Raw genomic sequence first — 26,666 nt, forward strand, 5'->3', positions numbered from 1 at the left:
TTAAAAAAAATGCAGAATCCAATTAAAAAATACAATATCCCATTATTTTATTTCTACTTTTCATTCTTTGATATATTGTTATAACTTCCAGTAAGTTCAGATTCTTTAACCATAATTCATTCTTCCATAATGTCGACACAATTCATTCTTCATAGCATAATCACCACATCAGTGAGCATAATTTAAACATTATCTACGTCAGTTATATTCCAACAACTCATCTTTATAATTATTTTCTTAATAAAGAAACAACACTGTTTATTGGTGGTGAGCGATAAAATTGTTTGTTTTCTTGTAAATATTTTCTTAAACTATCCGAAACTATGTGTGTTTATTGATGACAATGCCATAGATAAATTCTCTAAAAAAAAGTCGAGGAAACAAATCCCAGCAAGTCTGTTAAATGATTTTGAACTTTTTACAAGCTTTGACTATAGTTTGTAGACAATATAAGCTTCTTATAAAAAACTGAGAATGTGTGCTTGCAAGCACCATTTGCAATAACAGAAGTACCCGTCTCTCCATTGTGACCAACTCTTTTTATTACACATAATGCTTGGAGGTGATGATGGTCTGTATGCCATGTTTGAGTTCTCTGGAAGAAGAGTTGTGCGACCAATTCAGTATGACAAACTGATTTATCTCCCTTAATTTAAATTGACTTAAATTAAGGTCTGATATTTTTTAATAGATGTAATTGTTGATGATATTTTGTTAAAATACGGGATCATTTTTTATAATTTTTTATATTTAAACTAATTCTGACATGACATGTAAGTACGTAATAATGTTTTCATCTGAAATGCACCAATTAATGCTAATAACAAGGAATCGAGCAAATAAAAAAACAAAGGACATATGATGCATATGAATTGTGTTTTTGAATTATGGATCCGGATTTACTTTTTTGGCGGATTAACACATGTGCATTCAAGCCAGAATATAAGTGCATTGGAAGGAATGTTACAGTGACAGCAACATTTGTAGTGAACATTGCAGTCAACATTGTACGTAATTGTGATCATGAAAACTGTTTTGTCTTGTTTAAGTGTACTTCCGGTTATACAAGACATGGCAAATTTTTGAAGTCATGGCAGAGTTGGGAAAGGAGGAAGCATAAGAATATGTTTCTTTATGAATGTTAATATAATTGAGATTTGGTGTCTCACATTTCTTAATGATATCCTGTCATACATTATCGTTTCAAGTTACCAATAATAATTACAATTCTCAATTCTGCAGGAATTTGGTATGCAAGATCATAAGTGGTCAACGGATCTTTAAGCACACCCCTCTTTTTTTCTTCTTCATTGGTCTCAATCTCTCACCGTTACTCTGACAGGGAGAGGTGTGGGGATGGATCTTCATAATTTTATGTTAACCACAATTTCTCTTTGTTTATACAAAGAGAAATTTGTTAGTAAAATTTTAACCACAAGAAAGTGTCTTTTGGCAATCAATCAATCACCCCCCCCCCCCCCACCGTCTCATCCCTCCACCCACAGTGAAGTGTGGTCCTTCTATTTATTCGCCTCTGATTTTGTTAGTTTAGATATGCACTATTATCAGTTAACACATTTCAAAAACTAACAAATAATACAAATAATTGATTAACCTGAGTGACCAGTGTGAAATTTAGTCTGCTATATTTTCTGTTTGTTTATAAAGTCATTTTGATATCAACTCTTTACTGTCTATTCATTCTGATTATCACAAAAGTTGATGTTTGCTTTGTGGCCTACGCAAGACAGATGGTCAAACACCTAGTTATAACAAGCCATTGTGGAGACTGCTGACATAACAATATGCCTTAATATAACATCAACAATCCTGATTTCCTTGGAAAAGTGAAATTAGCAAGGCTCTCTCTTCATTATCAGATTAACATGTCCTCTTTTCCAATTTAAAATAAAATAACCAGAACTCCTTCTCTTATCAGGTCCCTTAAAATCTGGTGATCAATTTGAAAGAAATTTTTTTTTCACCCAAAACCCAGTGAAAGCTGGCCATTACTTGATTAAACAACACTGTCACATTACTATATTTCAGAATTATCAACAGCAATTCCGTAAATATTGTACAAATGAACAGGCACATTGTGACTCGAAAGGCTGAATGCAGCAATTGAGAAATAGAACAACTTTTAAAAGTCACTTGATCTTTTCTTTACAAAGGTTGTAAATAGTTAAAGGCTTAAGATAGAAAGTTATCAGCATTATCAAATAGTAAGAGACATTTGAACACAATAATAGCATTAGAACACCTGAATTCACTTGGCAACAACAGCACACTGTTAATAGTAATTCCTGAAATTCTAGAAGATCGATTGCAAAGAATACCATGTATCAGAAAGTGTTGTATTTCAACTACTGATCGGAATATAAATCCTTCATTGTTGTCGTCTTTTGTCATTATGAATTTCACCCTTTCTGTTTGTTAATTAAAAACCATGCGGATGCCAATGTTTAGTTTTTTAACAGGATTTATTTAAAACAGAAAAAAGTCCAAAATAGTCGGGGATGCCCTTTTCTCTTTTCTACAACCTTTTCCCATGAAGAGACGTTGTTAGCCTGTCTCTGCTTTATCATTATTTTTATGCCAAGTGCTCGTCTGAGCTTCAATCTATGCCTCACCCCTGCCAAACTTTCACAAAAAATGCTTGTCTAGCTGAAATCACTATCAATAATTTACCCCCCCCTCCCTCTTTATCTGTGCCTAAACCTAAACGTAGATTCCATGAACAAAGCTTCTTTCTTAGAACTGCACACCTGTGGAACTCTTTTCCATTTCTCAGCTCTCTAGCTGACTACAATATGGTTGTTTCTGAATCCAACATAAACAACTTCTTGTGTAGCCATCCCCTTAAGTAATCCAATTTACCAAATTTCCACTACTAACGATTACTACGATATATTCCAATTGACTACTGTACACTTATTAACCTTTATCCTCGAGTGGCCTCAGGGCTTTGATAAGTGGTGACTCCTTTGTACAAAAAAATGTTGATTTTCCAAAAGTAATTTTGTGTATATATATCCTGCATATGATAATAACATAATATAGTGAAATATATTATCGGTAAATTTCACAGTATTTATTTTTAAAATATTCAATATAGCATACAGCTTTATAATACAGAGTTTGAATCACAGAAACCTCTTTATATATATATATATATATATATATATATATATATATATATATATATATATATGCTAGCGAGATCTATCTGCCCTTCAGATAGCAATTAATCAAGCTGTAACCTTCTTTTAGGATGAACAAAGAAACAATTTTCAAATCAGCAAAAAGGTCTTTTCGATATTCAAAGTTGATTTTATATAAGTTGATTTTGTATAAACATAAAAGAGGAAATGAATTTCTTATTAAAAATGGGTTGCATAATGAAATGCATAAACAAAAATGTGGAATGTCGATTGGTCAAATACAACAATTCTATATTACTGAGTACTTTGAAATGGTTACTTTGTGTTTTTCACTTTTATTAATTACCTGACTCCTGTCTCGGTATTGTCCATGAAAATTAGATTACCTAAAGAAATGTCATGTCCAGCCTTGAACTATTGAATGATTTGCAGCTTAGGATTATCTGGAGCAAATAAAGACCCCACAATGTTAAAAGCAAATATCCAGCTGAAGCAAACGGCCAACTGCTCGTCTTGAGATAGCTTCCTTTGTGCTTATCAACTTCTCTTTCGAGAACCAATTGCTCTAATTCAAGCGGTGACTAGTCTGAAAAAAGTTTACAGATAAAAGTGGAAAGACAATATGATAAAGAAATGAACAATTGATTTTATATTTTTTGTTGTGTGAGTAAAATGCTGAAAAACATTTACACAAAGATTTTATGCCACAATCACATAGGATTTGCATCATGACAAATTAATCAAACAATTGCAATCATTTGAAATTAAATAAAATGTCTTAAAAAAACATTGTTTGACATCTACTCTGAAGATTTGTTGACTTTGCAATAAATGATTTTATGTATTGTATTTTTTACTTTTCAAAGAATAAGCATTAACATATGGTATCTGTTCCTATATCTTTTCTATCACTGGTCAGTGAAGAAGCAATCGTTCTAGACTGGCAATTTTTATTTTAATCCCAATCTGGAGTGCTTCTTAAAGGGATTGATTTTGCCAACATTAAAATTCAGCCTTGTCAAACTCTTTCCTCGATTTCAAAACATATCTTTGCCGATCAAACAATATATTTCTGTTTGGTTTATTTCTAGTTCTATTTTATAGGTGTAATATATATAATATATAAATATATATAATATATAAAGATATATAATATATAAATATATATATATAATATATAAAGATATATAATATATAAAGATATATAATATATAAATATATATAATATATAAAGATATATATAATATATAAATATATATATAATATATAAATATATATATAATATATAAAGATATATAATATATAAATATATATATAATATATAAAGATATATAATATATAAATATATATATGATATATAAATATATATATATATATAAATATATATAATATATAAATATATATATAATATATAAAGATATATAACATATAAATATATATATAATATATAAAGATATATAATATATAAATATATATAATATATAAAGATATATAATATATAAAGATATATAATATATAAATATATATATAATATATAAATATATATATAATATATAAAGATATATAATATATAAATATATATATAATATATAAAGATATATAATATATAAATATATATAATATATAAAGATATATAATATATAAATATATATAATATATAAATATATATAATATATAAAGATATATAATATATAAATATATATATAATATATAAATATATATATAATATATAAAGATATATAATATATAAATATATATATAATATATAAAGATATATAAATATATATAATATATAAAGATATATAATATCTATGCATGTTTTCTCAATCTACAAGAATTTCTACTTCACTCACCAAGTACATAATGGGCAAATCCAACAATCATGAGGTTGTTTGCACGGCAACCGAGAAGGCTAACATGTTTACTAGTCGGTTTGCCTCAAACTCTACACTGGACCCAGCAAATCACTCCCTGCTTGATTTTCCTTTGCAGACAAACGCCACACTAGATGATTTGAAAATCACCCCTTCTAAGGTGCATGATATCATAAAAAACCTAGCCATCTCAAAAGCATGTGGACCCAATCTCATCCTGACTGTATTATTAAAAAAATGCTCTGGTGAGATTGCTCCAGTCCTCTCCAAACTAATGCCTTAATGAATCTTGCTTTCTTAACTGCTGGAAAACTGCTTTTATGGTACCAGTTTATAAGAATTCTGGCGAAAGAACTTTTAAATTATTGCCCCATTAGCCTCCTCTCTCTTTTTGCCAACATCTTTGAGCCCATAATTAACCAAGCTCTAGTCCATTACCTTACAGCTGCTAAACTTCTGACCAAACAACAATATTGATTTAGGCAAGCCCGTTCTACAGCAAATATCCTAACTGTAATCTCTGAATGTATATACCATACACTGGATAAACCAGGGGAGGGAAGAGCAGTAGCTCTAGATATATCTAAGGCTTTTGATAGGCTATGGCACGATACAAAAATCAGTTCATACGGTATCATTGGACAAATACTTAATTAAATCCTTCTTAAATAAGAGAAGAATTCAGGTTGTCCTCAACAGTCGTACATCTAAACAATATGATATAAATGCGGGTGTACCTCAGGGGTCTATTCTTGGACCTTTATTATTCCTAATATTCATAAATGACCTCCCTGATAAAATTGTCTCTGAGATGGGTGTATTTGCTGATGACACCACATTCTATAACAGACACAAGGAGAAAACAAATGAACATATATCTAAAGAAATGGTAGAAACACTAGAGGATGACCTCCAATCCATAGTGGAATGAGGAAAAAAATGGATGGTCACATACAATGCTGCCAAGATTAAACTGGTTTCCTTCAATAATTACAAGAAACCTCCTCAACCATCAATAACTATGGCTAAGGATACATTACCTGAAAGTACTTCTTTCAAACTCTTCGGCCTAACATTCACAGGGAACATGAGTTGGAACACATACATCGAGAGCATTGCCAAGGCTGCTGCGATGAAGGTGGGCTCTCTCTACCGTTCTAGAAAGTTACACCTGAAAGTATCTTGTACCTTTACAAGGCCACCATTTGCCCATGTATGGAGTATTATTGTCACATTTGGGCTGGTGCATCTGCTACTAATCTCTGACTTCTGGACAGGATTCAAAAGAGAGTCACCAACCTGATAGGTCCTGAACTGTCATCTCAGCTTCAACCTCTGTCCCATCAATGAAATGTTGCATCCCTCTGCCTGTTTTACAAGTATTTTAATGGTGGATGCTCTGATGAACTACAAGTCCTTGTACCCCCCTCAATGTAAATACCCCGGACAAACCTGACAATCAGCAATGTCTCACCCCTACACAGTAGAGATCTCTAGATGTAAGAAAGCCTTTTACTTCCCCAGAACTGCTAGACTTTGGAATTCCCTTCTAGGTTCCTGCTTCCCCAACTATACTGACATACAGAAGTTCAAATGGAATGTGAAGAGACATCTTGCTGCTCAACTCCCTACATAGTATCCCTGCAACTTATGTCTCTGATAGTAGCCCCCTACATCAAAGTGACACTGTGCCTTGTTTCAGGTGAAAATGTAATAAAAAAAAAGGAAAGAAAAGATAAAATATACATTAACATAATTCTATGTTGAAAATAAAAAATCTAAAAATAATTCGGACATATTAAAATCGAAGATAGAGTTAACAAAATTCTGACAAGGATTTGCTTCAATTTTGATTAAAGTGCCAATTCTTCAGCTTTGAATCAAAAACTTGTTGACAGGATTCTTCCACTTTATTGAAAGATGCAAATAAGCAATTCATTGCATGCTGTATTGATTGGAATAGACTGCAGTTAGATGGAGCAAGGTTTTGACTTTGATAAAATTTCTACACTATCCAATTCGTGAATCTTTCTGGCAATATGTTTCTGACCTGTGGCACAATGGTTAGAGTACTTGAAAAAGTGACATTCTTCTGAAGGTTGAAGGTTCAATCCTCAGTGTAAGCGACTAAAATGCAATTGCAAATTACTTAGGATATCTATCAGTCATGGCTGACAAAACAAGAACACACTTCCCCTGTGAATTAAGTAAAAGGTTCCATTTGAAATTCTGTGCAGATTCAGGAGTTCAACAGAAAGATTCTCGAGTTTGACAAGATACACCTGAAGAAGGTTGAAGGTTACATCAACCTAAACATTGTGAAAATGATGAGAATAGCAGTCTGAAGAATCCAAATAATATGGATTTAATTATTTTAACACAGTACAACTAGTAATTCTTGATTTATCAACAAATTATGTATATAATAATGTATTAAGAAATGTCAAAAATTTATGTGCCTTCTTATCATAAGAAAGCTATTACAGCATGAAACCAGAAATGATCACTTCTTTCTGTGTTAGCATTAGGGTCTCTTACTATTGTAAGGTACATCACGAATCTGTCACATTGACTGAAGTGAAAAGATGGCCATCTTTTCATTTTATGAAATGTGAATTTCTATTTAGAGGGTTGCTGGACAGACATGCTAAAAAGGAAATATTCTTTTGAATGACAAAGAAAATAGAAATGATGAATGAAAGAAAAAGAGAAAACATGTTTAACATTAACAAAATAATATTTATTCACACAAGATAAATGTTATATATATTTAAAGGGTGAGAGCTTGTTACACATGTTTGAAATTGAGTTCAGGAGTTTGAGAAAAATATACATGGAAATGGATATGTAATAGGAATGTCAAATCGATGCATAAATATCGATCTCACTGAAAAGGATGTATTCTCACACCTTAGTGGGTTTTAAGAAACGGAGAAAAGTGGATTAAGTGAACTCCTTTTTGGTTCGGATACCTGAGTCTATTAGGGAGTAATTGGCATAAAAAGGAGTTTAGGAAGTGATGAAAAGAAGGAAGAGACAAAGAATGATAATTCAAGCTCCATGAACCTGTATGATGAGTAAGAGATACGAACGATGAGGGTTCTTTAAAGAGTCACAGCAAGATTAGAAGTTGAGTAGATCTAGAGATGTTAGGTGAACCATAGCTATTGTATCCTTTTTTTTCCAAGATGACAGTACTCCATTTTAGGATGTATCTGGCTCTTATATAGGTAAAGAAATGCATTGAGAGTGAGATAGCTTCTAGTGTGGAAGAATGATACAACCATTTTTCCAGCAACCTTAGCTATATATTTGTGTCGTTTGCACATATGTTGATGAATGAATTTAGAATGTGGGTTGAAGATAAAGAAGAGAGTTGGGCCTAGAATGGATGCTGGAGGCAAGCCAGCATTGATATTTTGAGCTTCTAACTTCTGCTCAGTTGCCTGTCTGATCTGTACTTCTGAATATTCTTTTTAACCTTCAAATTGGCTTTCAAGATTAGTCATAAATGAATTTGATGTTTATCTTTATTACCGGATGTTCTGTATTGATTTAATATGCATCCAAATCATTTTATACAGTTTTTATTCGGATATCACATATATATATATATATATATATATATATATAGATATCACATCTGTTAAACTCTTTTCATGGCAAATGCAAAGCTCTCTATCCCAGAAGTGGCTGGTCTTCAATGATAGAAGCATTAGTGGCTAGTCATCTTATACAATCTTGCCCAAAACCACCATGCACGGACTATGATTCAAGATATAGTGTACGTCTGTGAGGAAACTAACTCAACTCAACCAAGGTGAATGCTGTCAAATGTCAGCATTCTGCTATAACCAAAAGACCCAGGCCTGGATGTCAGAGAAGTTTGTCAACCATAGTTCACCTGATATCTAGACTCCAAGTTGACCTGACTGCAACGTGCTTGACTTATGCAGCATAATGGAACAATATATAAACAAATCTAAATGTAACATGTTGTAATGCCACTACGATAACATTCCCCATTCCTATCAGGACACATATAATCCATAAGTTTTTGCATATTTATTGCTTCAAAATTATTATAAAAGGATATCATCTTGAAATATATTTCTACAATCTATTTAATTGAGCTTTTTATTTGCAATCAGAAACTGATTTCATATGAATTGATCTGAACCATATAAAATCTGTTTCATATCATCATTACCTGCTCTCTTTCTTTATATATATATATATATATATATATATATATATATATATATATATATATATATATATATATATATATATATATTGTTTTTTTTTATTGCTAAAGTGTAATCTTCAAGTTGTCAACATAGTATTTTACACATTTGTGCTATGATTCCAAGCTCAAAACAGCTGTCACATAGACATTAAAATTCAGGGAAGGATGTCTTAAACATCTTACAAAGAGCAAGAGATACAGTTTTATTATCAATAGTCACTTTATCTCGTAATCAATATTTTTGCACAATTTGTGGCTTTGTTTTCAAATCATTAGCATCACTTAAATACTAAGTCAGGCATAAACATCCATCAAGTAATAAGCTAGTGGACATTCACTAGACACTCATACATCGAAATCAATGGAAGAGTTAATATATATATATATATATATATATATGGATGTCTTCAAAGAAATCGATTTGATGGAAATACATCTATGATAGCTTAGGATATTTGTGGCAAAACACCTAGATTACTCCATCATGAGGCATGTTGTTAAACATCCTCATCTCTCAAGAACTGGTCTACTTAGCTGTATGAAATCCCATGGTAGCAGTCAATTACACAAATGACAAAGGGGAGAAGAACATGGGTATGTATCAACAGAAGCCAGTTTTCTTGTGTGACATATCTGCAACAAGGTTTGTAAAAGTAAATCTGGTTTACCAAGCCACAACCAGGCATTACAATCTTGTAGAAATGACTTTTTTAGTAATAAATCATCACACACATACACACTCACTCACTCACACAATATTATATATATATATATATATATATATATATATATATATATATATATATATATATATATATGCCATTTACAAACAAGTGTTTCACAATATCACAGCTTTTCAGTATGGCAACATGTGGCCAGTGTTTCACTGTGAAAATTGATCTCTCTCTCTCTCTCTCTCTCTCTCTATATATATATATATATATATATATATATATATATACACACACACACACACACACACACACACACACACACACACATTATAATTAAAGTGGATAACATTTTTATCCCTCAATCATTCATTCTCAAGATGATACAGTATTTTGTTTAATTATGAAGTGTAATTATGTAATTGAGGAAATTATATATTTTTTTCGTAAATGTAATTCCATTACTGTAATTCTCTTCTATGTGGCCACATGCAATCGGGGAAGTGATGGTGGTGGATTACCCATTTGTTTTTCCAAGGTTTTGTATTCATTGATGATTTCTTCCAAACTGTATAGGCTGTTGGAAAAATCAGAAAGTTCCATGCTATCCACACAAGTGTAGTGATGTACATGTGCCTGCAGGATAAGAAGAAGAAACAAAACATTAGAATAAAATAATTCAAACAAAATTAAAAAGTATAACAAGGAGGAAAGATGTGGTTGTTGAAAATTACAAAATTTGAAACAAAACAAGCTTTTTGATTAGCTTGGCAACATCATGTACAGATATTTGTATATTACATAGCGTTTTTTCTAATACAGGAGGAAATATTGGGGGTTGGCGGCCTTGGTCGCAAAGGGTAAAATTAGCTGCAAAGTTCTTGGCAAAGAGTTTGGCTTGTCTGAAGCTGACGAGATTACCTCAGGTCCATTGATGATAGTTGGGATAGAGCACATGCTTCTGTTCAGGATTCTGTTTGCTATTTGCCAAAACTGGTGGGAACCAAGCCACTGCTCAGCTACTTTGGACTTGACAGACTGAGCATACAACTGTCTTGCGTTCTTTATTACTTTCTTACAATGGTTGTTGGCAGTCCTGAAAGTGGCTTTAGTCTCCATACATCTATTACATTGGAAGCAATGGAAAAGGTAATTTCTGTGCGCAATGGCAGCAGCACATTCTGGAGAGAACCATGGCTGGCTGTTAGATTTGCTGGAATTTTTTCAAGGGTATACCTACAATTAACTAATCTGTCAGGTCTGATACTATAGAGGACACATCCTTTTTAAACATGGAATGCAGAGCTAGATCTGATATAAATGTATGGAAGTTATCCCAGTCAGCCATAGTGTATCGATATTCTGTACGATGGAGAGGTACGTCTGAGGACGTATTACATTTCATTTTTGTCTTAACTGATACAACAGACTGGTCGGAAGATCCACCCAAGAGACAAAATGGAAACTGAACATAGTTCAGGGCAAGTTGTGAGAAAAGGGTCTAGGAGACTCGTATACTGGCCGTCAGTGTCATGCACATGGGTAGGTTCGTGAACAATCTGAGGGAGGTCATAAGCAATGGAGAAATTATGACAGAACCTCCCCTCATCATCGGTTTTGTTTGAGTGAGTTAACCATTCCACATTGTGAACATTGAAGCCTCCACAAACGTGAATGTTAGCTGAAGGATAAACAGATAGGATGTGGTCAATTTTCTCAGATATGCTTTTAAAGATAGTAAGTCCGCTGTTGTGGAGGCAATAGAGAGTAAATATAAATGCAGTAGTGTGAGCAAGTGCAACCCGGAAGCACATATAGGGTAAGTTAGGATTTTCTCTGGAGATATCCCTACCACATGGAAAGTTATCTTTAATATAGGCACATATTCCATGCCCATGGCGATCTGGGGGGTCAGATTTGGAAGTTAAGTTAGAGTATCCTTTAATTACGAACTCCTCTAGGGAAATTGTCTGTCCAATGTCAGTTTCACTTAGAAATAATAGGTCTGGTTTAGTCTCCTGTAATTGGTTTCAACCTCTGGAAGGTTAGAATGTAGACCCCTGATGTTGGAGAAGGAGACATGGTAGTGGGGTCTATGTTGGAAGTTGGAGATTCGGGTTTATTCGTGTATTTTTTCTTGAAACTTGTCATGATGGAATTTTGGAATTTGTGGACTAGGTCGTTAGACTTGCTTAGAGCCGGACAGAGAGGGAAACTAAGAGAGAAACAGAAACAAAGAAATTTATTTATTTATTTTTTTTGTAGCACATGATAAGGTAAAGCCGTAACAATTACCCACTAATATGGCATCAAGAGGCCCCACCAGAAACTACTGCATGGTCCAGAATCCATTCACCAAATGGCAATACAGCAGCCCTAGTACTTTGCATCTGCTGATAGGACAGCCTCCTTAGTGGTTAATCCAAATCAAAGTTTTATTTGTTCTCTTTTTTCTTACATCCTAGTTGTCATGGTTACTGATGCACAAAAATGAAAGAGTTTTTAAACATTGTTTGAAAGTAACTTTATGGTAAGGTAAGGAAAGAAGGCAAATGTAGAGCGGAGACTTAAACAGATATGAGGATGTGCTTCATGCATAATTATCCAGTCTTAGTGAGATTTATTTTTTACATTTGTTTGCAATTTTCAACTGCTGATCTATTCAAATTGATGTCTTTTTAAAACTACCATTGTATTCCTGAAACAATTATTTTAATTTTTTTTTTTTTATAATTGATTATGGACAATTTTTAACCTCAATGTTTGTGGAATTTCTCCTTAGAATTTTTGCTGCAAGGACAAATAAGGCAATTCCAGATTCAGCATCAGCTGGATGATGGTTGGATGATGGTTGGATGATGGTTGGATGATGGTTGGATGATGATTGGATGATGGTTGGATGATGATTGGATGATGGTTGGATGATGATTGTGATGATGATTGGATGATGGTTGGATGATGATTGGATGATGGTTGGATGATGGTTGGGTGATGATTGGAATGGTGAAAAAGGAATTGAAAGATTATGAATTCAACTACAAGATGACATAAGTGAGAATAACGTATGATCAATGACCAGAATGCTGGAGTTCATCGTTGAAGTTCAAGAGATCATCAACAATGAATCCAGCAAGCCAATGCATGCCATTGCAAGAGAGAAAGGCGTAAACATCAGAATGGTGGTGCACAGGAAGATCTGTTGCATTTAATAAAAGCTGAGGAGACAACAATTTTTGTTAAAGTCAATGCAAGAAAAATAACTGAAGCATGTAAAGAAGTGTAAACATCCCCTGGAGCAGACGGTGGATTCTTCTCCACGAAAAACTTTTGCCAAGGTGAAAAAAATCAATTGCTAGAATAGAAGGTGATTCACTGCATCATTCAGTGACATACTAATAAAGTTGCTAGTAACAACAATTGTTTTCAGTATTGTTAGCAGTTAAGGTGATATCATGCCCCCCTCCCCATCTTCCTCAAGCTCAACACCAATGGCTAAATTAGTATTCTAGGTAAACCAGTGAAATCCTATATTGATCAGGCAGCTGCAAGATTCATCACCTTGCCATACCAGCTAGAAATCCCAGGTTTGACTGTTAGGGAAATTTGTCAACCACACTTAACCTGGCATCTGGCCTCTCATATAACCTGATTACAACTTCCTTGACTTTTTTGTATGCAATAGCAATCTTTTAGATGTAATGCTGTTATCAAATATTTACAATGTTGTCATAATAGCTAAAACAACTGAATGTCTTAAATATCTAAGTTTAGTTAAAATCTTACCTTTCTTTTGTATAATTTCACAAATCTGTCTCTGAGATCAGTAAATGTATGTCGGACACAAGTATTATTTGCTAATGTCAGCAAAGAATAGGAATGTCCAACAGGAGGCACAGCACACAATCCAGTTTTCCAACCATCTTTATTCCAATGAATAAATGCCAACTGTGTTTTTAATCTAAAAAAATAATAAAAAGAAAATATATATACATTCTTATCTATATAATACCAAAATTTTGTGGTTGCAAATTTGTATAAAATGCAAAATACATAAAATCCATAAACAATATTTCAATATTTATCACATATTCTAAATGATAACAGAAATAGAACAAAAACAAATTTTGATAAAAGTTTGACCACACAGTAGCAACTTGTTAAACATTCTATTTTATTTTGTCTAAAAATTATTTTATGAATGTAGATATATTATGAAACCTACTTGATTAGTGATAGCTTTCATTAGGGATTTAGGGATGATTCTATAATTTGCAGTGTAGATTTCTCAACATTATATGCAATTTTTTTTCAAGGACACATGTATACATAAATACAGAATTGAAATGATCAACTTTTTATATTATATAAAAACAAATTAATTAACAAATTCAACTTGCAGGCATACTTGTTATTACTTAGGAATTAATTTTACCATTTTTATACCTATTTTGAATTTATAAATAAAATAAAATAAATTATTGTAAAAACGTTGGCTTTGCTGTTAATGGATATTTACTGCAGACCCCACACTACTACTGTACAAAACCTGTGATGCAAAATTAGTGTTTAATAGCAAAGGCCAGGTTTGGAAGGAAGGATTTGAGTGACACTTTAAAAGATGATCTCATAGCAGAAATCAATGACACCATGAGAGAGGGGATCTGTCTCTTTTTGGCTGACAACTTAAGCAAGCAGATGCAAATCCTGGCTATTACTTGAAGAGTATTAGTGAAGGGGGGGAATACAACAAAATTAAGTGTAAAGAAACAAGCGATCTGTCTATCTATTTGTCTACTGTTTCTCTCTTTGACATTTTGACATGGCAGTCCACATGTTAAAGTCTTTGTATCGTCCTGACTCTGGGTTTATGAATGGTTCAAGTTATCTTATAAGCTACCATCAGCATCTGAATGCTTTATCTGCAGATGATCACTGACGGGTCATCGACAGCAAAATATTTTCACTTACTTATCAGTGTATAAACTTATCTGTTTGAAATGACATCCAGATAGCCAAGTTTTAAATGATGCACCTGAAGAAGGTTGGAGGATTATACCAACTGAAATGTTGTGAGAATAATATCCAAGACGAGAATTGTAATGCTTCTTTTGTTTTTTCCATTTTTATATTCCTTTTCTCCTCTTTTACTTTCCAAAATATCCATTCTTTTGTCCTTTTTTTTTCTTCTGTATTTCATCGTTCTCTTTTCCATTTTGTTTTTGTTTTACTTAGATATTACATGTTTTGTTCTTATAGTTCCTGCATACGAGCTTTTGTTTTATTGGTCTATTGTTTAGTCATACCCCTATCCATAGCCAAATTAAGTATATTTTGAAGCATGCAACATCTTCGATCTAATATTAAAAAAAAAAAAGATACTGGAGAATTATTTTTTCTATTTAAATCTGGAAGGATTTTTGTTTCTTTTATTTCTTAAATTGAAGTTTATGTGAGTTGAAATGCTCAAATAAAATTCTTCAAGCAGGATGGGGTTATCAAATTCTCTTACTGGGAGTAATTTTATTTAAGGAGTTCACACCTTGTGAAAGTATCCTTGACTGATGAGCAAACATTCTGCGATTTCCAGATATGATTTAGTCATATAACCAAGATTAAAAAGACTGATTCATCGTATGCATAGTTTTGCCTCATACGTTAACATTCGAAGAATTTGTTCATTATTCTGATTTTGTGAACTGTAAGCTGCTGACTGTTATTTTTATTTATTTTTATTTTTTTAAATTTTTTTCATCACTCGAGGATAAGGGTTAATGAGTGTACAGAAGTCAATGGGACTATATTAATCGTTAGTAGTGGAAATATGGCAAATTGGATTACTTAAGGGGACGGTTTGTCAAGACTTTGTTTATGTTGGATTTGAAGACAACCAAATTGTATATATTAATATATAAACCAAATTGTAGTTGGATGGAAAACAGGCAAAAGAAAGAGAGTTCCACAGGCGCCCAGTTTTAAGAAAGAAGCTTTGTTCATAAAATCTACATTTTGGGGGGAAAATTATTGACAGTGGTTTCAGCTAGACGACTGTTAATATTGAACTTTATATAAAAAGGTGATGGATTAATAAAAAAAACAAAAACAGGTCGTATCCATTCGGTGTGGAGGAGGAGGAGGAGGAGAAAGGAGGGATGTTTTAAATCCATGACTTTGTGTAGAAGATTTTCAGCACAATCAAGTGAATATGTCACAATACATAGACGGAACACTAAAATGACAAGATTACTGTACGACACTTATAACAAAATACAAAACATTAATCTGCTGATGACAGAACAAAACAGATAAAAAAAAAAATGTGAAATATACACATTTTTTTTTTTAAACAAAAATCATTAAGATGTTAGGAAGAAATTAATTGATTATAAAAGTTTCTACTCCATTCAATTCTCCTGTACAAATGTGTACCATAGTAGCATGGCATACTTGTTCTGTCAAATCTATAGATATAAACTGGATAACACATTTGTATTGTTGATTCCAAAATCATCCTCTCTATGAAAAGAATTAAATTCATACTTAATATACATTGTATATGTTAGTGCAACTCAGAATAGCATAACTAAAAATATTTCTCTTAAATTAAATGAGGCGATTATCAACAGACTTGAATATAACATTACAGAGCAAATAATCTGAAATAACAATAACAAAGTTAAAATTTCACAATTAGAGAATCAACTATAAATTAATACAATATAAATTGCTATTATATTATGAATGTACACCTTGCATAAAAAATGATGAAAATAAAATATATGCTTTGTCAGTGTTCACATTAATATTCATATAAAATCAGTCACGCTAAAAAAAAAAAAGAAATAATAAAATAAACGTCTTCAACTGGAAAACTTTAAAAAAAGAAAAAAATATGAAAGAAAAAAGAATGTGCCTCATTATGGAAATAGATTGAAGGCAGAAATTTTCCATTTGCTTTCTCAATTTAATTAAATACTTGCAAGGAATTCTAGTTTTTTTTTGTTTTTTTTACTAACCTTTGTATGATGAAATGTAACCAATTTTTACACACATTTTCAAATAGGCAAAGATCAGTACTTAATCTAACCTAATCTGTATTAGGTTGAGAAGAATGTTCTTGTGGAATTTTTCATTTTGATTTCAAATGATGTATTTTCAAATAAGTTTTTGTTATAATACATTTATATATCACTAACAGGCCACCCAGCATTACCCGGTTGTAAAATATGCTTAAATACGATATTTTGATTAATGCATTTTGTTGCCTGGGTGTGTTGCGATGTGTGTAAGGGGGTTAGGGTTGAGCAACCAAAACCCTAAAAAAAAAAAAAAAAATGAATTAAAACTCAAAATAGCAGCGAGTACCTGTGCGAGCAAAAAAAAAAATTATGAGTAGTAGACATGCTCAAACACGTAACGTGCAAGAAAAAAGGAGGTGAAAAAAGCAAACGGTCTTATCGATGCACGCACTGTGAGTGTGACATCACAAGCATTCAAAATAACCTGTTTTATATAATGTTGTTCACGCGAGACTTGAATGACTTGCAAAAATGTCGACAGTAAAAATTTACCCCTCCTTGCAAATAACGATCCAGTTGACGGTGAAAGAATGAATCTTTTTAGCCAATTTTTCAATATTTGTCATCTGAGATGTTGATCTTTGAAATTATACCAATTTGTCACGTTCCGATGTGCCTGTCACAAGTTTTTGTGAGACATACAAACACAAACACACACACACACAAACATACATTTTGCCTTTTATATATTAGACTAGTGTGGGTGCCCGGTGTTGTCCGGGTGTTTGGAGGTGTGTTGGGGGGGGTGTAGATCAAAACAAAAATAAAATTAAAAAACGTTTGCCGGGTGTTTGGAGGTGTAAAAGTAAAAAAAACAAAGTTTTGGTAGGAAGGTATGCTCGAACCCGAAGCCTTGACACGAAGGTGGAAAAGAAAGGGGAAAAAAACCAGACATCTAACCAGCTCAGCCACGAGGGGAGAGGAAGTGAAAACTGTCTTAATTTAATGTTTATGAAGCGAAATTGACAGGTGCGAGAATTTAATAAAGTCAAACATCATGCGACTTATGTCTGGCGCTGCAAGCCAGTTTCTGTGTATTTGTTTGTTTCCCTCGCCAAATGAATAGCAATTGTCTGATATGACAGGTTTTTTTTCCCCCAGCATTGATCAAACCTTATTTGCTTTCTGGACGTCTCGGCACATAGGACACAAATTCGTTTTCGCAGTTTTGCTTTTTTTTATACTGAAAAGTCAAAGACACACGTGGGCCAATAAATATGCAAAAATTGCACATAAAAGTTGCCCAAAGTAAAGATACACACGGAGTCGTTTCGTAATCTTAGATATTATCATTTCGGTAGCATATAAAAAGTTATAAGAATGAGTGACCAACCCGAGAACCACCCCGAAAAAGGCCTTTGGCGTACATACAGAAAAAATACAAACACACAAACACACATTTTGGCTTTTATATATATAGATTTAAATGATACCAATTTTGTCAGTGTTTATCGCACGTGTCGAAAGTTTTAGCAAGACATACAAAACTTACACACACACTAAAAGACGTTTGAGATTTATATTATAGACTAACAGGGATACTCGGCATTGCCTAAATGTAAAGAGGTGGTCTAGGGGGGAGGGGGATCAAAACAACAGTAGGCAGCCCAGGTAGAGAGAGGTGTTAAAAAAAAGTGGTACAAGGGCCCGACAATATTTTTCGGACACTTTGAAAAAAGTACTTCAAGGTGGTTACTAGTGCCAAAAACTTTTGAGATTGAAGTACATAGTTGAAGAGTAAAAATCCATTACTTAGTGTAATCATTTTTTTAGTTTGGCTTTGATAATTTTAGTTTTTTTGTGAATTTTGCTACAACTTGCGCGACACTATTTTTGACAAAAAATTCTATTTTTTTAAGATCTATGTTCATGTATATGTTGCTGTATGCAAATTTTCTGCTTGTACACTTAGCTGTCATCATTAGAATCAATTATCTGTTCTATTCTACTGGCAAAACAAGCGGGAAGATGGCCTCAGCATCAGAAGGATCACTATAGATTTGAAGCTGTCAAAATCAACGGTCAAATACATGCTGAAGACAAACTCCGAGTGGAAAAAGAAAAAAGGACAGAAAAGATCAATTGGCAAGAGGACTGAAAAAAGAATGAAGAGGACTGTGACACGGCTTTTGACATCTGGAGAAAAAGTTACAGCAAGAAAACTGAAGGAGAAATGTGAATTGGATATAAACGTCTGAACAGTATAAAGAACACTGCATAGGATTAGTTTGAAGTATGCAAAGGCTAAGAAAAAAATTACACTAACAAAGAAACACAAAGGAACAAGACTGGAGAGTGCTAAAATGTGGTTAACAAAGCATGTTGACTTTAAGAAGGTTATATTTACTGATGAGAAGCGTTTCAAGTTTGATGGGCCCGATGGATGGTGTACTTGGTCGAAAAGGGGTGAGCCTGTTGTACTGAACAAACGACAGATGGGAGGAGGAGGAGGAGGAGTTATGGTTTGGTAATGGAAATATTAAATATTTGGTAATATAAGGAGTTATGGTTTGCTAATGGAAATATTAAATATTTGGTAATATAAGGAGTTATGGTTTGCTAATGGAAATATTAAATATTTGGTAATATAAGGAGTTATGGTTTGCTAATGGAAATATATGGTTGAAGTGGCTGAAAGGATGACAGAACAGTGAAAGCTACAAACAGTTGCTGGACGAGAAAGCCCTACCAAAGAGATGGGGAATGATTTTGTTATACAGCAAGACAATTGCAGCATCCATGTGTCAAAACTCATGAAAGAATGGATGACTAAAGTGAGTATGACTAGTTGGAATGATCTGCAAACAGCCCAGATCTAAATTTAATGGAAAATGTTTGAGAAATGCTTGCGCAACTTGTCTATGATGGACATGAAATAACGAAGGTTGCTCAACTATGGGAACGAAAACTAGATGGCAAAAAACAACTAATAGAAACACGTAGCGATGTTATTGTGCATATGTTTGATCATTATGAAGAGAGATTGATAAAAGTTATTGAGAAGAAAGGTGATATTACAGATTATTAACAGTTTTTCAATGATGTCTGAAAAATAATGTTGTGTGTTTTGTAAAAAATAATGAAAATTAAATATTTTTCCTTACCTAATCGATTTTTTTCTGTTTTTATTACAGGTATTGTCTTTATATGTTTATGCTATTCTATTGAAGGAATTTTGTCACTCTATGGTACTCGGAAAGTTGAATACTAAAGTGTCCGAAAAATATTGTCTGGCCCTTATAGTAGTAGGGGTGTTGAGCGGTTGGGGGAGGGGTGGAATAAAAAAAAAACAGTAGACAGCCTGGGTGGAGAGAGGTGTTAAAAATAAGTGGTAGTAGAAGGCAGGCAGGCTCGAACTCATAATGCGAAAGAGGAAAAGAAGGTGAAAAAAAAATCTAACGTCTTAGCTGACGTGTCCATTGCAAAACTGGAAGTCGCAAGCGTTTAAATTAAGCGTAGTTTATCCAATGCAGACGATGACTTTCAAAAATGTCGATGCAAAAACCGACACCTTCTTGTAGAAAACGGTCCAGTTGAGAGTGAAGGAACTAATGTTTTAGGCTAATTTTTCATTATTTATTGTCCGAGCAATCAAGCTTTAAAATGATACTGATTTTGTCATGTTTTGACGTGTCTGTAGGAGTTTTTGCGGGACATACAGACACACGCACATGGACACATTTTGCCTTCTATATACTAGAAGACTAGCGAGGGTACCCGGCGTTGCCCGGGTGTTTGTAGGTGTAAAAGAAAAAAATAGTTTTGGTAGGCAGGTAGGCTCGAACCCGAAGCCTTGAGGTGAAGGCGGAAAAAAAGTGTAAAGCTACGAGGGAAACCAAATCAAGAATGGTTGAAATTAAATGATTAAAAAGTTAAGTGAATGCAACACAGGTGCATAAATTTTGAGGTAAAACATCACGCCATATGGAAATGAAATCCCGCACTTAACTTTCGCTGTGAGGCAGTTTTTTGTTTTTGTTTTGTTTCCCCAAGTTGTTGGAGGAAAACCAGCCCTAAAAAAGGGGAGTGTCCAAATGAATAGCAATTGTCTGATATGACGGTTTTCACTGCATTGATCAAAGCTGATTGCTTTCTGGACGTCCCCGGCAAGGAAGCCGAAGAATTCCCTTCGCTCCATCAGTTTCACTTTATTTATACTAAAAAGCCGAACACACATGTGACAGAATGGAATAGTGCAAATTTTTTAAAAGTCGATCAATATAAATTTAGACATGACATCTCTTCACAAATTGTAGATATTATGATCTGGGGGGTATATAAACAGTTCTCTAAGAAAAAGTAATCCCTCGGAGAACCGCCCCACCACCAAAAAAAGCCTTTGCTGGACATATAAAAATGTGCGCACTGCTTTTGCCTTTTATATATAAAGATTATATTGGATCCAATAGATTGTAATGATTTTAAAAGTTAAAAAAAAGATGCCTTGTGCACCACCACCAAGAATTGAAACCAAAACGTTTAGCTTATGATTTACTTTTTCCTTTGCCGTTAATGCCTGAACTATGAAGACATGTTTGCTGCAAGGCTAAAAATTAAAACATTATCAATAGCTATTACGTTATGCATGCATATTTGTAATGCCGTCGTTCAATCTTCACGTGGCAAATTCCATTTTTTTAATTTTCACACTCTTGCACCAATTTTCCCCGGCTAAAACCCAAATATAAAGTTTCACATCGGTTTGAATACCCTATATATTAAGTTTCATGTCTGTAGACCAAAAACTAACAGAGGAGTTTGGTAAGCAAATTTTTTAAAACAAATATATGCATACATAAAATATATAAAAAGTGGTTTGTGTTTACTATATCCTTTTTACACAAATATTATGCAAGTATAAATCATATAGAATATCTGCATGAATATAATTACACGTAATCTATATAATTATAAACGTCAAATGACCTTGTAACAAGTGATGAACCCACTTTCCGGTTTATGACATCCGGTTGCACATGTGTGCATAAACATTAACCCATAACAACGTAAACAAATAAACACAAATCGCATCTTTTGCAGAGTTTGACCTGTGCACATTAACGTTATTATTTCGAAATTATTATTTAACATGGGAAGAGTGGGGGTGTTTTGCAACTATTCTTTATTACAACTATACTGTCGCTATTTTCTTACAACTAAACAACTTTAACCCGTTGACAAACATAAGAACAATTGTAGTAAAGCCAAGACTACTACTACTACTCTTTATCCGTCTCTTTTCCTTCCTTCCTTTTTTCCTTCCTTCTTTTTTATTTTTTGTTTACATTTCTAGTTACAAATTAGTTGTGTGAGAACGGTGAATTTGTTGACACATTTACTAATCTGTTTCAATATTAGTTTTATTTTATTTTATTTATTTAGGTTTTATTTTTTGCTTCAGGTTTTATTAATTATTTTTTTTTAGATTTTAAGTTTCTATAACTTTGTTGAAGGATTCCAATATGCGTTTTTCATTCTTTTATTTCTCATCGGTAGGTTCATGTGCGTTTTTGCTGCTAAATGACTTTCGTCTGCGTTCAATTCGTAGGAAAATCATGTTCAATTTTCGATTTTTAAGCGATTATTCGGGAAAATAGGTAACTTTACACGAATAGGGAGGATTTTCTTTTTCATGTTTGAGTGATCTGTCCGTGATTTTTCATTTTAATATACTTTCATAGAAATGTTTCTGTTATGTAAAAAAAAACTATTTTCTTTACGTCACAAGTGTCACACTCATACATGAATTCCATAGCTAATATAACATACTGACCCAACGGGTCATGGGTAGTCTAGTAATTAACTAAAGATGATCATCACATGAGAAAACAGAAAAACCCAATAGAGAATTAATTAAAATGAACGTTTAAAAGAATACGCAAATTAGCTAGATCTTTTGCAGATGAATTCCACAGCCCATATATAACAAAGTTGTATTTTCTTTTTAAATAAATAGAAAAAGAGTTACCTTATCAAAGTGTAGTATCTGTTCTGCAGATGCTGCACTTAAGGTAATTTGTCCCGATCAATGGAGGGAAACCCTCTATACCGGGACAATTATTATTTTTGGTCCCAACCAGAGTGCCCCTTTTGCTTTTTTTTTTTTTTTTTTCGGGAAGCTGGTTTAACCCTACATTAAAAACAACCTTGTGTCACATTTTGCTTTGGTGGGAAAGCAAATAAATACTAATAGAAAAGAGGGATTTTATATGGATATTAATACACAAAAAAAAATTTATACATGAATAGATATTCAAGAGCATTTTTCACTTTATCTAATCGTTTAAATAACAATTGTTTTAAAACAATTATGTCTTCTTTTCAGAACGTTGAATACAAAATGGAAAAGAACAAAAACAAATTTGCACAATTTTCTTATTTCAATTAAAGCTAGTCTGAAAAACTGTTGAAACAGCTTGCGATATCAACAAAGTGTTTGGCCCAGGAACCACTATTGAACGCAGAGCACAATGAAGATGATGGTCGGCCATCAGATGTTGACAAAGATCAATTAAAAGCCTTAGTCGAAACCAATTCACGTACAACTGTTCTAGAACTTGCTTCTGAATGAGATGTAATGTATACAATGGTTTCCAACCACTTGAGAGAGATTTGAAAGACAAAAGAACTTGATAAATGAGTGCCTCACGAATTAAATGACAACCAAAAGAAACACTGTTATGAAGTGTCATCTTCCCTTTTTTTACGTAACAAGAATTACCCGTTTCTTGACTGGGTTGTGACTTGCGATGGAAAGGGAGTTCTTTACAATAACCTGCAATGCTCAACTCAGGAAACTCCACGACACTCCAAAGTCAGAGTTGCACCAAAAGAAGGTCATGCTGACAGTTTGGTGGTCTGTGACCGGTCTCATTCATTACAGTTTTTTGAATGCAGGTGAAACCATTATGGCAGAAAAGTACTGTCAACAAATTGATAAAATGCATCAGAAACTTCGACAGCAACACCCAGCAGCCAATTCTCCTCATGACAATGCCCAACCGCACATTGCTAAACCGACCCTACAGAAGTTAAACAAATTGGGCTACAAAACTCTGCCTCATTCACCATACTCTCCAGATCTCTCACCTACCGACTACCACTTTTTTAAGCATCTCGACAACTTTTTGTGTGAGAAATGCTTCAAAAACCTAAGCAACATCCAAAACGCCTTCAGCGACTTCATCGTCACCAGTATGCAAGATTTTTACGTTATTAGCATAAATACACTTGTTTTGCATTGGCAAGAGTGTGTTGATTCTGATGGTGCTTATTTTAATCAATAAATTATTGTTTGATCCGAGAAATGTTCATCTGAATTCAAAAGTTAAAAACTGCAAGAACTTTCTTGTCAACCTAATATAATTAAAAACATTATAGAGTTTTGTAGCTTAAAGTCATATATTTATTGAAAATATTTACAATTATCCTTATAGAGTCACCTTTATAGTTTTAATGTTATTAAATATAATATTAATAATAATGATGATGATAATAATGATGATGATGATGATGATGGTGGTGACACATTAAGATTGATGAGCCATAAATTTCATTCTGTCATTTCAAGTGACTTCACACCATGATGGTTAAAAGTGAGTCAAGGGATGATGCTTAGCAATCGTTAAAATTAGTTTGATTAGGTGATTAATGAATATTAAACACGTGAAAAAAGCAAAATCATACAAGCTAAGCTCAAACTTGAAATCGTCAATGAGTCAGTTTGTGAGATCAAGCATCGGCCATCAGCCAATGTTCAATCTCTAAGCTTTTTTGTTTTTTTAGTAATTCTATTAAGTAAATGAATTGTAGCTGATGAAATCAGACGATAATTTGTTTCTGTTTTTGATATAGCAACATCGTGTGTAGTGATGAAAAGTAAGAAAAAAATAGTTGATTGTCTACTAAAAATACGGATCAACTGAGCCGACAAGTGAACCGTATTTTAATGAGTCAATTAAAATCTGAATTGGTTTCGTCTTTTTGAGAATTACTAGAATTTTGAATTTTCTTGCTTTCTACTTCTACACTCAATCACGGCACAATACGAATAAAACTGTGGGAGAAGGGGAGGCAGTGTGCAATATAAAAAAAAAAAATCAAATTTTGTACCAATTTGCTGCTGTCGGCTATCGTGTTTAACCTACTGTAAAATGAAAGTGAAAACCAATAGGATGGAAAACTAATACAAAGTAGTTGAAGTCAATATTCTTGTTCTCGGATTAAATATCCACTTGTGTTTATGTTCTATTTTATCTCGAATGCTCCTAGATCAGTATTAACAAAAATTCCATTGTCCTCAAATATCAGACATTTCATGCAATATAGATAAGATTGAATAACTGTTCTAGGCATAATATTGGGACATATTATGCCTAGAACAGTTATTCAATCTTATCTATATTTCTCTTAGTCTGTCAGTTTATCTGCCTGTTTGTTCCACTTTTTCTCAGAAACTAGTATGCTGATCTGGTTAAAATTTTGTATGAACTTGTTTATGATGCTGCAAACTAAGTATTATATTATCCGTTCGATATTAGGGATAATAGACATTAGTCACAATACCACATTTATTCTACAATGTGGTATAAAGCACTCATTCCAAGTCAATGGGCTATAACTTTGGCCAGTTTTTAACAAGTTAAAAAGTCTATCATATATCTATAATATAAAGCTGAATGTGTGTGTGTGTGTGTGTGTGTCTGGTCACGAATAGGCTCCTATATGGTTGACTATTTTAAAAAACTGATTACATATGATAGAAGATGTATTGAGACACAGGAATGTGTATGTTTGATCTGGCAGAACGGTGGTTCATTAAAATTGTGGGGTGTGTTCGTGCCTGGTTCAAAAAGTATGGAAATAAAAAATTTAAAAATTAAAAAAAAAAACGTTTACAAGTGTTTTTGATATAGATGTACATTAGAATACTTTGATAAGTATGTTTTAACTTAAATAGGGATGGTATAATAAAATTGTGGGGTCTGCGTTCGCACCTGGCCTCCATGGAATGGAAATAGGCACAAACTTTAATAAAGACTTTTCATATCTATCTGCATAAGTATACTTTGATAATTATGTTTCAGTCTGAAGAAATATAGTATAATAAAATTATGGGGGTGTTCATTCGCACATGACCTCCATCAAATGTAAATATGTCACAAAGTTTAATAAGGTTTTTAATATAGATCCACAGAATATTGTGATAAGTGTTTCAGTGTGAAAAGGTATGGTACAATAAATTATAGGGTTTATCTATTTTATTTTTACTTTCATCATATTTTGCTTTGGTTTTGATACCCCCAAATTCGAAGCTATCTCTTTACAACCCTTCCTTTTCATAACCTATCATACTTTCATAAATCAGAGTCCATTTTCTGTAGGCTGTTTTTGAACCCAGTCAACGACGGATACTTTTGCTAGTATATATATATATATATATATATATATATACATATATATATATATATATATATATATATATATACGAGCAAGTAGTTAAAAAAACATGTTAAAAACCCTTTGAAAAAGAGTTAAAAACATATTTAATTTGAAAAGGAAACACTAAATAAGTGGATAGTTCTTAATCCGCAGAGTTTCGAAGAAATACTTTCCTTCTCATCAAAGGGTAG

General features: G+C 32.9%; 1 protein-coding gene across 2 annotated transcripts in view; it reads right to left on the reverse strand.

Annotated features, from left to right (window-relative positions):
- Window positions 1-10,098: 10,098 nt before the first annotated feature.
- Window positions 10,099-26,666, reverse strand: part of LOC145296056 (tubulin epsilon chain-like) — a 197,539-nt gene continuing 180,971 nt past the window's right edge. The window contains exons 11-12 of one of the 2 annotated variants that reach the window (XM_080142123.1): window positions 13,742-13,916; window positions 10,099-10,594 (exon numbers count right to left, since the gene is read on the reverse strand). In XM_080142123.1, the coding sequence (XP_079998249.1) occupies window positions 10,436-10,594; window positions 13,742-13,916 (334 nt within the window). In that variant the 3' untranslated portion in view covers window positions 10,099-10,435. The remainder of the gene's footprint in view (window positions 10,595-13,741; window positions 13,917-26,666) is intronic. The other variant, XM_080142122.1, reaches the window with a different exon arrangement.

Source organism: Euprymna scolopes, chromosome 16 (assembly GCF_053919585.1).
Source record: "Euprymna scolopes isolate OS-2025 chromosome 16, ASM5391958v1, whole genome shotgun sequence".
Lineage (NCBI taxonomy): Eukaryota > Metazoa > Mollusca > Cephalopoda > Sepiida > Sepiolidae > Euprymna > Euprymna scolopes.